At 45.4% G+C, this 12,221-nt stretch overlaps 1 protein-coding gene across 1 annotated transcript in view; it reads left to right on the forward strand.

The window, feature by feature from the left end:
• The first annotated feature begins 420 nt into the window (after window positions 1-420).
• LOC142579095 (cytochrome P450 3A14-like) overlaps window positions 421-12,221 on the forward strand; it is a 42,280-nt gene continuing 30,479 nt past the window's right edge. Inside the window, exons 1-2 of the mRNA XM_075688962.1 lie at window positions 421-559; window positions 11,433-11,529. Of these exons, the coding sequence (XP_075545077.1) occupies window positions 501-559; window positions 11,433-11,529 (156 nt within the window). The 5' untranslated portion in view covers window positions 421-500. The remainder of the gene's footprint in view (window positions 560-11,432; window positions 11,530-12,221) is intronic.

Consider the following 12,221-nt stretch of genomic DNA (forward strand, 5'->3'; position numbering starts at 1 on the left):
TGAATCTAACAAGTACTTTTTGGCAGGCTAGTTCGTTCGTTCCGTTTTTGCGCACCTCATATTGCACATTCCGCGCAGTACACAACAGAACTTAGTTGAGCCTGCTAGAATTACCCCCCCCCCCCTCAAGAAAAAAGTTAAATAAATATGGCCTATCTGATTTCACGCGGTTCATCCACCTTCTTTCTTTTCTTGAATGCGAGAGCACGGAGGTTAATATCCGGTTAGCATTTCTATTGCACAAAGCAAGCGCGACGTTGTCCAGCATAGCAAAATTAGACAGACTGGGCTTTGACGCGGATGCCTGTCAAGAATTCCACAGAGCTAAAATGTTTTCGAAAACAGCGCCGTCACATGTTCCCATTGACGTCCGCAGAAAAGCAATTATGTGGCTGGCCCATTAACCTGTGCAGAATTCGCCAGGCAGCTGCAAACATCGTACCCCTCTCTACAAAGCAGCTCTCCCGCTCCCCACTTTCCAGCCATACTCCGAAGGAGTCATGTCGACGACTGCTGTGCTGCTGCTTCTCACCGTGTTGCTCCTGGTCGTGTTGTTCATGTGAGCAGTTGTAACCAGAAATGGCTGAATTTTCATACCTGGTAATGTTTTGCGTCCCAGACCCGCAGTGAGGCTATGAGAGGTGTCGCTTGACTTGTTTTTGCTATTCTTAGCTCATAATCATACTCGTAATGTAATCTTATTGTACTTAGTACAATATGATTAAATCATGTAACATGGTCTAGATCAGGCCTGCAGAACTCGCGCTCCGAAATCTTAGTGTCAAGCCCCGCATCGGAACGCGACCGCGGGACGCATTCTCGGCATCGCATCGCATTAAACCCATGACCTTGATGACAATGCCACTTACCAAGGGAAAATGAAAGAAAAAATGAAATGAAAATATTCGGGACTGTTACGTTTTTTAGCACTTATAAATGGAGAATGAGGGTGCTTTGAGTTGATTATTGCTTGCTCTTAAGCCCCGTGGAGGGATCGTTGGTGGTGATTAGAAAGATAACTTAAGGTGGGCTCAACGAGTTTTAATGCAAAGAAATAAATGTATTTGCGCTGCGAAGCAATGCATATGATATTGTAAGGCAAAGTTGCACTTGTGGAAATATAGTGGTATGAAAGTTGACACGAAAAGCGGGTCGAAACAGGCGCTTGCGCCGTATCAGTCGTTTTACTCCCGTCAAAATTGACGCATTGATTGAGCCACTGCACGAAATCTTACACGCACTTTGACAGTCAATCAAACGAGCCTGACAGATTTCGTGACGGTCGACAGCCGTCCAGAGATTGTCACTGCGAAATGTGACACCCTGCTTTGTTTGCTGCTTACGTGTTATTGTCATGGTCTGGGAATTAAAAAATTGCAGATCTAACGCGCAGGTCTGAATATATGTTAAGAGAAGCTTGCTTTAGTGAAGGAATAGAGTTCATGCAACACAACTAAACGCGATGTGCATGTGCAGTTGTCTTTCGTCAACAGTGAATCTTTCGACAGTGTTGCGTGTGTACTCTCGGCTGGTTGGCCATCCGGTCAATATCAATGCATGTATTTGCGGGTATTTATGCAAACGCCACACGGGCGCCGGAGGGAAACGCCAACAAGCCAGTTTTACAGTACTGCTAGCTAGCACCCCTCTGATCTGCAAACTTAAACAATAATTCCCTCTCAAAGATTGCTGCTAAAGTAAAGTGCCGGCTCATACAGGTGCCTCTAGAGCGCATTCACGGACCTCCTAATGGAAAGGCGCATACTTTTCAAAGACTGTAATTTAATGTTTTTACACTTTGTCATATGTATTATATTTGGCCTGCGCCATTCTTGGGTCACTAGGTTAGTACTACCACATATATACATATATACACACATATATATACACCACTGGGTATATGTGACCATTCCTGGCTAGTCAATCAAAATGAGTATGTGCCACTGCGGCACGAGAAGTACTGACGCCTGAAATATATTGAGATACGGGTCGTAGTTCTCTCTCAATAGCCCTTTCCTCAGAATTTTTTCTTAGACAAATATTAAACATCGCCTTCGTCCTTGTGATATGGCAGCGTCGACGTATCACACTGATTCCTCATGAAGTGCTCATTGAATTTCGGTATAGCTCGAGAAACACACACACACACACACACACACACACACACACACACACACACACACACACACACACACACACACACACACACGCTATATATATATATATATATATATATATATATATATATATATATATATATATATATATACATATATATATAGACAGAGAGAGAGAGATAGGAATATAGGAAAGTAGGTATCTTAATCAGTCAAGAGTGTGGTTGAGAGAGAAAGAGAGAAGCAAGAACAGGCAGGGGGTTTACGAAAAGTATGTCTGGTTTGTTGGTAAAAGGGCGAAAAAAAGAGAACGAAACGAAGAGAGCGAGCACTATCCGAACGCACACTTGAAAGAGCACACCAAGTCTAGAAACGGTCGCACCAGTCGACTTCAACTATTGCAACAAGGCCTTCGTTGTTTTCTGGGCCAGCGAGGCGCACGGCCATGGTTCAAAAATCTTGGCTTGTGAAAATAGCCTTGAGTTCATCCGGTTTAATGCTGGACTTCATAACGATAACAAAATCACAGAACGTGTGCAGTACTTTCGTCGCATCCACAGGAGTCGCACGTAGGCCTGTCAGACGTTCCAATGCCGAATGAGTATGCTTTCGTGGATACAATCCTGATCCAGAGATGGCGTAAGAAGGTTGCACTGGAGAGGGAAACTCATGATGGCAGTAGCCGCTTTAACGACGGCTCAAGTTTCAATGAACGGAGTTAAAACTGCGCGAAAAAAAGAAAAACGAGGTGAAGCGAAAGGAACGCAAGTGTGTTCGTTTCACTGCGCTCGTGGTATGCTGTGTGTTCCTTTCACTTGTCGTCGTTTCTTTCTCACGCAATTTTAACCCCCTTTCAAGTATAAACCAACTAGCCCTCAGGAACGTTCTACTAAAGATCAACTTTAAGTAGGCGACACTTCAGAGAGCTAGAAAACGACCATTAAGAGGCGTGCGAGCCAGGAAATAAAGTTTCTTTGCAACATCGGTAGTTAACAATGGGATCGGAATCGCTCGGCTTCCTTCACGGACGGTCATTAGCAGTAATACGGGTATGTCTTGGCTGCCACTGAAATATTATGCCGTGTCCTCTCTCAGGAGCTTCATGTTGATCATTTCTTTGTCTCCTGTACCAATTGCTCGTGAGTCGTGCGGCCTGAGAAAAACTGCAAACTCTAAAGGGCTGCTTTTCAGTTGCAAAATATGAGCCATTTGCGTTGTAGGTCTTGTAGAATTTATGGAGGAGCACGCAGGTCAGCAAGCTCTGCCAATGTACATGTAGTATGCGACAATTTAAACTTCAATGTGACAGCGTAGCCAGAATGACAGCGGCACGTGAGGTCAAACCATCAGTGTACAGGTGCCTCCGGTCCCCTCATGTCTCATTCAATAATAGCAGCGTCGTTTGTTTGGAACATCACAGCTTCGCATGAACGACGAAGCACTGATTGTGATAGCAAGTTACTATACATATGTACGCAATAAGGGTGGTAGCGTTATCAGCTGCATAAACTGCTGCAAACTTTCGCTTACTAACTTAACAAGCACGATGTCATGTGCTCATACGCCAACATGAACACGTCACTCGACCGCGGACGCTATCTGCCTGAACGCTGGCAGGATGAAGAGTGGCATATAGGGGCGAGCGGATTCCCCTTTGTGATGCCTCGCGATTCCACGCGAACTAGGCGTACGATGAACAAGCCTTATGCAACCATCAGCTATTTCATGTCGGCTAGCCTTCGAACCCGTCCTGGATTACCTCTAAAATACGAAGCGCACGGCCGCGCCCGCAGCACAACGGAGACGCGTATTACTTTGCCCTCCTTACCGTCCACCTCCTAGCGCACGCACATCCCCCGTCCCCTCCAATGCGAGTGCGAAAAGTCGGTGCACACCAACGTTAGTATAATTAGTAACATTGGTGTAATTATTATTAGTCCCGAGAACGAACTACAGGGGCGCTGCGAGCGCCGATCGCGTGACATCAGGGCACGGACTCGCGCCTGTCGTCCGCTGCAGTTCGGGCGGTGTCGGGGCGCATTCTGCAGTGTTTTCGTTCGTTCGCTTTCGTTCCCTCTGCTTGTATACTTACGGCGGTCGTCAGAAATATATTTTTGCGACATCTTCATTCGCGAAAACTTATTCAAGGAACTTATTTTTTAGATGACAATAGAATTCCTAAAAGCAACGCTACAGTGCCAGCCGAAAGAGCTCAGTCCAGCCCATTGCGGGTTTTTCATACGCGTATCGACAACCGCAAAAACATAGCACATAAGAATCCAGTTATGATACCTTACCTGCCGCGGTGCAACAAGTATGTCACAGACACTGGCTATATATGACTTCTACAACAGTTACCTTGATTTAAATACGCTAAAACAGGTTTGCTCACGACGAGTAGTTCATGGTACAGTGCCGAATTTTTGCATTTATTCACAAAAACGCTCGACAATACCAAGAGGACTTAACTAGCACTGCAGTTTAGATTCTACTAGCACCACTTGCTTCTTTAACTGCTTCCCAAAATTAGGCGGTTCTTCACGTGTTTAGGTGGCGGTAATTTTAAGTAAAGCTATTTGAGGCCTACAGCTCTTCGCAGAATATGAAAAGGAATGTACTAACATATATTTCCGTTTCCGTGCTACACATTCAACTCACTTGAGCAATTTACTGGGGATTGTTGATTGAGGGATATACATGACAAATATGTTTGGCGAACTGACACAGGCTGCTAGGCACAAATTTTTTAGTGAAATATGCCCTTTGGACCGCATGGCTGCAGCCAGAAAGAAGCCGAAGCGTCATTCATCGGTAGTATGGGACATATTGAAGATACCAAATTTGCCCGGTGTAGGGTCAAAAATCAAGTGAAATATGTAAGGCCTGTGGTGTGTTCCTTATGAATCTTTGCGAGGCTCTCTTTTATGTACCGAAGAAGCGAATAGTTCTCCGTTTGTATAATTAAACAACGCTGGATCGAGACTTGGTGAGACAGAAGATGCTTTAATTTTCCTTTTCTAGGCACCCTAAGCTGTTCCGTAGTACCTCGAGTATACTCTAGGCATTGTAGTTGGTGCTGTAAAAAACTGCTTCATGGTTTTAATTTGAAATTGTAGTGAACTGATGGATTTCGCGAACAATGCGTGCCTCGCTATAAGGACAGTCGGTTGCTACCGTTGCGTGAGGGGTATGCCATATTGTCGATAAAGGCTATGAGTGCCAATAGGTAACATTTCATCGCTTGCAATTGATTGGCTCTCGATCTTAACCACGAAACTCTTCTCTCAGGTGATTGCTACTACAGTATTTGTGAATTAATTATGTAAATACTCTACATGACGCACCGTCGTGTTAGCAGCCATGAACAATTCGTTTTATGGGGCCTGTTTCAGAGAGCGGTGAAAGTAGCAGCAAACCTTTTCGTGCGAAATGCGTGCCTAACTCTTTCTTCTACAGATTAATAAAGTGACCACATTTGACTAGAACAACTCACCTGAGTCATAAGAATCTTGATAACAGCATCGCTGGGCAGTGTCTTTGAACACGGATAACATGTTGACGCCAAATACCAAGATTTTTCTTCCATCTAAGATGCAATGTCTCTCATAGCTAAGTATTAAGGGAGTGTTAAGTGTTTAGCAAAGCATCATACACAAGTGCGCGTGCTGAATTTGCCAACATTCTTTTTACGCAAAATGTACGGACAAGCACGGCGCATACATGCATTGCAGAACCAGTAGACCCCTTCAACATTACGCAGCTTGCGATATTCAAGCCGCAAATTTTCTACACTGACGCACTTTTTAAGAAGGAACTGCGGTCAGGCATGGCAGCAGAAAGAAGCCGACATGTCCTTCAATAAGTATGGCTCTAGCCACCCATACCCCAAGCATACAAGAAGGGAACGCGCGCGCTGCAGCCGAGCGAGCCGGAGCGAGCGGCGTCCTGGCCGTGACGCCACCCGCGAGAGGGCGCCACTCCAAGTTCTCGCTGCTAATGTAGACGATTGTCTACAGCTTCTCAGATAGATTTACCTAGGAAATGTCGTTTGCGTTGAATGGGAAGGGATGAGGATCGAGGAGAAAAGTTGATATCAACAAGGGACGGAGGCAGAGATGCCCTTTATCCCCCCCTACTGTTTATGATGTGCATGTTGAGGGTGGAGAGGGCGCTAGAAGAAAGTAATATCGGGTTTAATCTCTCGTACAAACAAGCGGGTAAAGTAATAGAGCAGCAGCTTCCAGGTTTAGCTTATGCGGACGGCATTGTATTGCTAGCTAACAAGCAAAGTGATTTGCAACGTCTGGCTAATATCTGTGGACAGGAAGGCAACAATTTAGGTTTTAAATGTAGTTTTAGAAAATCGGGTGTTATAGTATTCAGCGAAAACAGTGACAGACAGTGGGAATCCAGGGCCAGGAAATACGTTGGTTAAAGAGAGAAGAAACTTTAATAATGAATGGTCCGGCAGTTTCGTTGTGGTGGCCTCAGGTGGCGTTGGGTAAAAGAATATAAATATGTTGGTATATGGATAAACGAAGGCTGTAGCTATATGGAAACACAGGAAAGAACAATAGCAGTAAAGGGGAAGATAAATGCAGCCATATTGAAGCACAGAGCGCTATGGGGACAAAATACGTACGAGGTGCTCCGGGGCATGTGGAAAGGTGTAATGGTTCCAGCACTTACTTTTGGAAATGCGGCTGTTTGCTGGAAATCGGGGTTACAAGCGGGACTCGATGGAAACTAAAAGTCAGTGGAACGCCTCGCACTGGGCGCTCACGGGAAGACTACACAGGAAGCTGTGCAGGGTGGTATGACCCGGACTAGTTTTGAAGTCAGTGAAGCTCGCAGTAAAATTGTTTAAATGGAAAAGAAACCTGGCATGAGTGACTACTCAGGAAGAAAAAAGAAAATCAGGAAAGAAACAACTTATGATAACTCAGAGGGAAGCTCATTACTTTTCGAAGCGAGTTCAGGATGCCTTAGAACACGCACCTATAAAGCGAGATATAAGAAGGAAGAAGCATGTGCTTGCTGCGGTAAAGCTAGGGAAACAATGGAGCATGTTTTATTAGAATGTGAAGACCTCTGCCCCGCGGTCAATTTAGGCACCACTGACCTCCTTGAAGCCCTTGGATTCAGCCAGAGCAGGGGAAAAGTAAACATATCCGCAATAGAGATTAGTAAGAGGCGATTGGAAGATTGGTGGAAGTAGGAAAACGACAAAGAACGGAGACGTACAAATAGAGGGTCAGAAAGTTTAGTTGTGGCAGTTAATCGTGTTTTTTTTTCTTTTTCTATTTCTTAACTTAGGTAGGACCTTAGGCAGTATAACAGCAAGCGTTTGGTGGCGCAAAGTGCCTCGAACGGCCAGTCGCGCGGCAATCTTTCCGGGATTTGCAGGCTTCTTTCACACTCGGACAAACACTTTTATGTAGCACGTATTGAGCATTAGAAAGCTGTATCGGGAGATTGTCATGTCCCTGTACAATTTTCTCATTGACACTTCTCATCTATTTATAATATTTGAGAAATTGGTTAGTTAATGAAGACTAATTACCTAACTAGGCGGAATAAAAAAAATCTTGAGTGTCTCCAAGCGACGGCAAATAACATTGCCTTGGTTCTGTCCAACTACGTGGCATTCGCACATTTTAAAGCTCTGGCTGAAGCTAGCTGGGAAATCCTGTATCTACACACTCTCAGCACTTCATTTCGGGATGAAAAAATAATGAAGCTAGCACTATTTCTTTCATTAGAGCACCCCATTCACAAGTGCAATGTTAAAATCTACGTGAGCTTTGCTCGCTTGCGAGCATACTTGCACATTTAAAGCATGTTTTTGCTGCAGGAAGGGAGCATAAATGTGCATTCGCGTTACCAAATAAAATTGGATGATACGTGCCGTAAAATTATCAAAGTGCACAAGGCATTGAAAACGCACAAGCATGTTGCAAAAAGCACAGAGACTGCTGCAAGAACACCCTTGTGCACGCCGCCAAAACACGTGAACAACCACGGACCGTGCTTCGCCGCCCCGTCCGCGCCGAGCTGACGGAGCAAAGTGCGACAGCAGCGCCACGAGACGCGAGGATCGGTGGTGGGCCCACGCAGTCACAGGAGTTTGAAAACTGAACCTATTCTGGTGACATTGGTCCGCCCCACCCCACCTTCCTATCTAGCGCGCGCGAAAAGACGCCGCTGCGCCAAGTAACCATCCTTCTCAGCTCACCGTCGCATGATTTCCCCCCGCAAACACAGCATATGGCGCGGGCCAGCGATCTTAACGGACTTGGACTTTTACACGGAACCTCACGGCGACGTAGACACTGACAACGACAGTGGAAATTCACCCGGAGTGTTTATGTAAGCGCTATGGCGAGTAAACTGTTATTGGGTAATCGGTGGGCCGTCTTAGTTACTCCTGGAAGAGTAGAAGGTGCAGCTGCGGCTGGTGGAGACACCGCGAGGGCGTTGAAGGTCAGACTACTGGTTTATATGGTGATGGAATACTGTCTTGGTGGGTGGCGATAACTTCTGAAAATGTCGCTCCAGGTCTTTGCGAGGGCAAGAGGGCCAAGTGGTGATCGGTAATGAGGGAATTACGTCGAACGTGCGTCCTGAGACAATCAACAGTGTTGTATGTTTTAGATAATCCTTGGCAAGCCCAGTCTTTGAATAAGTTGAAGTACTTCGAGGTATACAACCCCACGAAGGTACGCAGTGCCTGGCCCCGTAAGCTTTGCAATGAGCGAACATTACGCTTGCATACATTTGACAACAGAGAGAGAGCTTGTAGCATAGTAATCATAGAAATTAAGCTCTGTATAACTGTAGCACGGAGCGTGCAAGTGTGCCTCATGATGCCTTACACATGAATTTCGAGACATGCGCAATAGAAAACAGTTTCTTCTTCAGACATACGCAATTAAGGCTTCATGAAATGCTCCTGTCTATTACTATACCTAAAGATCGATGAATATTTCATATTTGGCACTCTGTCCGTTAAAGCAGACTGTCAAGCCTATCGTGAGGCCCTGTGTTTGCAGGTAGGCTAATGTTATGGCTGCTGCCTGCGGCCGCCGCGCACGCACCTGAAGGCGAGTAACTGCAGAAGTCCAAATGCAAAAGTTATTCGCATGTATCCATAGGCAGACCAACTTTGACGAAAATTTAGCGCGGCCAATGAGGGTAACATTGAACAAATTGGGGCTAAATGTTCCTTGAGGCATGCCACAGTACGGGTAATCTTAATCTGTTTCGCCTTCTGAAATTTGCAGAAAAATGGACCCAAGGGGTATACAGCCTTTATCTACTCAAACACTCGGCCACCAATTTCGATCGCTTCGAGAGAGTTGAGGATGACGTCTTTGGGCACATTGCCACGTGCACCCTTTACGTCGAGAAAGAGCGCAAATGATATGAGTTTGCTATTTTCCTCCGGCTGGACAAATGTTGCAAGGTTATTGTCGATAGAGGAATGGCCCGAACAAAAGCCTGCCATGGAGGCAGGGTAAGTGTTGTAGCGTTCGAGGTATCATTCCAGACTTGCAAGAACTATTATTTCTTCCACTTTTCCAGTTGTACTTGCCAGACCCATAAGGTTATATGTCGTCGAGTGCAACGGGGATTTTCCCGGTTCTAGACGTGATATACATCGACTTGTCTACCACTCCCTGGGTACAGTAATGCTGTGCCATGAGTTATTGAAGTGTGTTAATAGTTCTTTCCTTGCCTCTTGTGCAAGATATTTCCCACGTTGGCACAGGTGATGCCGTCAGGACCTGGAAAAGTATGAACGCTTAGAGGCCCAGCTAGGGCAGCTTCAAGTTCCTGCACGGTAAAATGTATGTTCTTTTCTAGCACCCGAGTCTCAGGGATGACGGTGGCGTTGCTGCTCGTGGTGTAAGGATTGTCAGTGATTTTATTGCAAAATTCTTCCACCATATCAAGTTTTATTCGGCCATGAAAGAGGGTTAAAGCTGTAAAAGGGTGCCGTTGCTATGGAGATGAACGCAAGCGGCGGACTTTCCTCCAGATATCTGGTGGTGGCTTCCTAGGATCTAGCGATTTGCTGAATGACGTCCATCTTCTTCTGAAGGCATCGGGCTTCTCTCATGTCGTAAATTGACTAAGGGCGAAAGTGTACTCTTCTCTGATGTGCTGGCGCGGCAATCGGACCATGTCCATGCAATGAAAAAACAAAAAGAACGCCAATGTGGTCGCGAAACCCAATGCACGACACGAACCTTTCGCCGTATCAGCCGATTAAAACACAGATGACGTGGAAGTGTTGTATATCTTGTTGGATGCAGATAAAAAATCGCCCTACCACCAAACGCATTCTTAATGTGACCAACGCCAAGAGCGCATCATTGGCGTGCATAATTGATCTGGACATGCGTTTTTCCAGTATGTTTCAACTGAAGGACATTAAACAGACTGCCCACTAAAGGGAAGCCCGTGTGACTCTCCAAAAACGTTTGCATGGGCCCTCGCACGTCAAAGCTGTGTAGTCGAAGTTGTGCTAGTCAAAGTTGAGTTCTGCAGCCCTGGTCTATACAAAAACGTACCTAGGTACGTTTTTCCATTTACCTAGACATTTTCTAGGAAACTAAGTATGTTTTGATGCCGGATGAAACGCGACAGGTCACGATGAAAGCATAAAAAAGTATTCTGCAGAAGACTGTTCTAGGATGTTCTTTGGCAACGGCACTACCTTACAGACCTACCACATGTGTATTGAAATAGATTTTTCAGATGGGGCAGATCCGTTTATAGCTTGTTTATTATTTCGGTCTTCCTGCAGCAGCGATCATTTATTCGAAGTAAATTTGAGGGCACTAGCATTGCTGTGCTCTTTATTGGCTATCATAAGCGCGTACTGAAGGCTAGCGACCCCAGTTGCAAGATGAACGAACTATGCTTTTACCGGATGCGTCTATTTGTAGACGTGCATCTATAGAAAAGTTCAATGACTGCTTCTGCACAAAACAATGCACTACGCCAAGAAGCAACGCAGATAATTGCTGATACGTGCCTGTATCATTAGCCGTAAGCCCCCGTACAGCATTCATTAATTCATACAGGATTCATCCATACAAAATCATTCAGCCCCCGTGCAGCATTCACAAAAGGTGCTGCAATCTCTGTGTTTGGGTTGGGGTGTGGGGCGATAACGGGGGGGGGGGGCTCTGTAAGTGGACGTGGTAAGTCGATGGCTTCTGCAGCTTGAGTGCTTGATGACAAAGGCGGACACACACTTTTGTAAGGTGCTTGCAATCTTTTTTTTTCTTTTCTTTTGCATTCTAGATGGCGGTGGAGGCACTTCTCATACTTCAAGAGGCTCGGAATTCCTGGCCCCAAGCCCAACCTGATATGGGGCAATCTTATGGAATATCACTCTACGGTAAGAGCCTGATGATAAATGCTCAAATAATTGTCGCTGTTTAGAGTGAGACAACTGCACTGTGGTCAATAATTAGAGATGTCATAGTTGACGGCTCGGGATTACTCTTGACCACCTTGGATTGTACAATGCGCTGCTAAATCTAAGTGCAACAGAATTTTCGAATTCCGCCAGCATCGAAATGCCGCCGCCAGACGGCCTATCTTATCTCCGTACTTCGCTCGCAGCAGCTGGTTGTTGTAACCAGTGTGGGTAAAAATAAACTTAGGTGCCGGTTTATTTCTCTCCACGAGCATTTCCGGTCACACAGTACTTAGAAAGTGATATCAAAGGACAGCACAGGCAGGAAATGACAGGGATTATGCTTGCGCCGTAGTCAGATATCTACTCAAGTGCACAGAGCCTAACGTCGAAAAATATCAAGTCATAAATCTTCATTATGTTTCCTGTAGCAGTGACCCTAATGCTTAAAGAACTACGAAATCTTAATCCTAATCTTGGAAATACAATGTCACGATAAGTTAAAAGGTCCTCTATGATTAGGTCCTTTACGAGCTTAAGGGCGCACAGAGGTGGTTTCACACAACCAAATTATCCACGTCCCTTAATTGGCAGGCTTAATTCACTTGCTGCTAAAAAAATCACGTTGCTCGCTTTTACAACACGAACCACGACTTCTTCCCATTCAGAAG

The sequence above is a fragment of the Dermacentor variabilis genome, chromosome 4 (assembly GCF_050947875.1).
Source record: "Dermacentor variabilis isolate Ectoservices chromosome 4, ASM5094787v1, whole genome shotgun sequence".
Lineage (NCBI taxonomy): Eukaryota > Metazoa > Arthropoda > Arachnida > Ixodida > Ixodidae > Dermacentor > Dermacentor variabilis.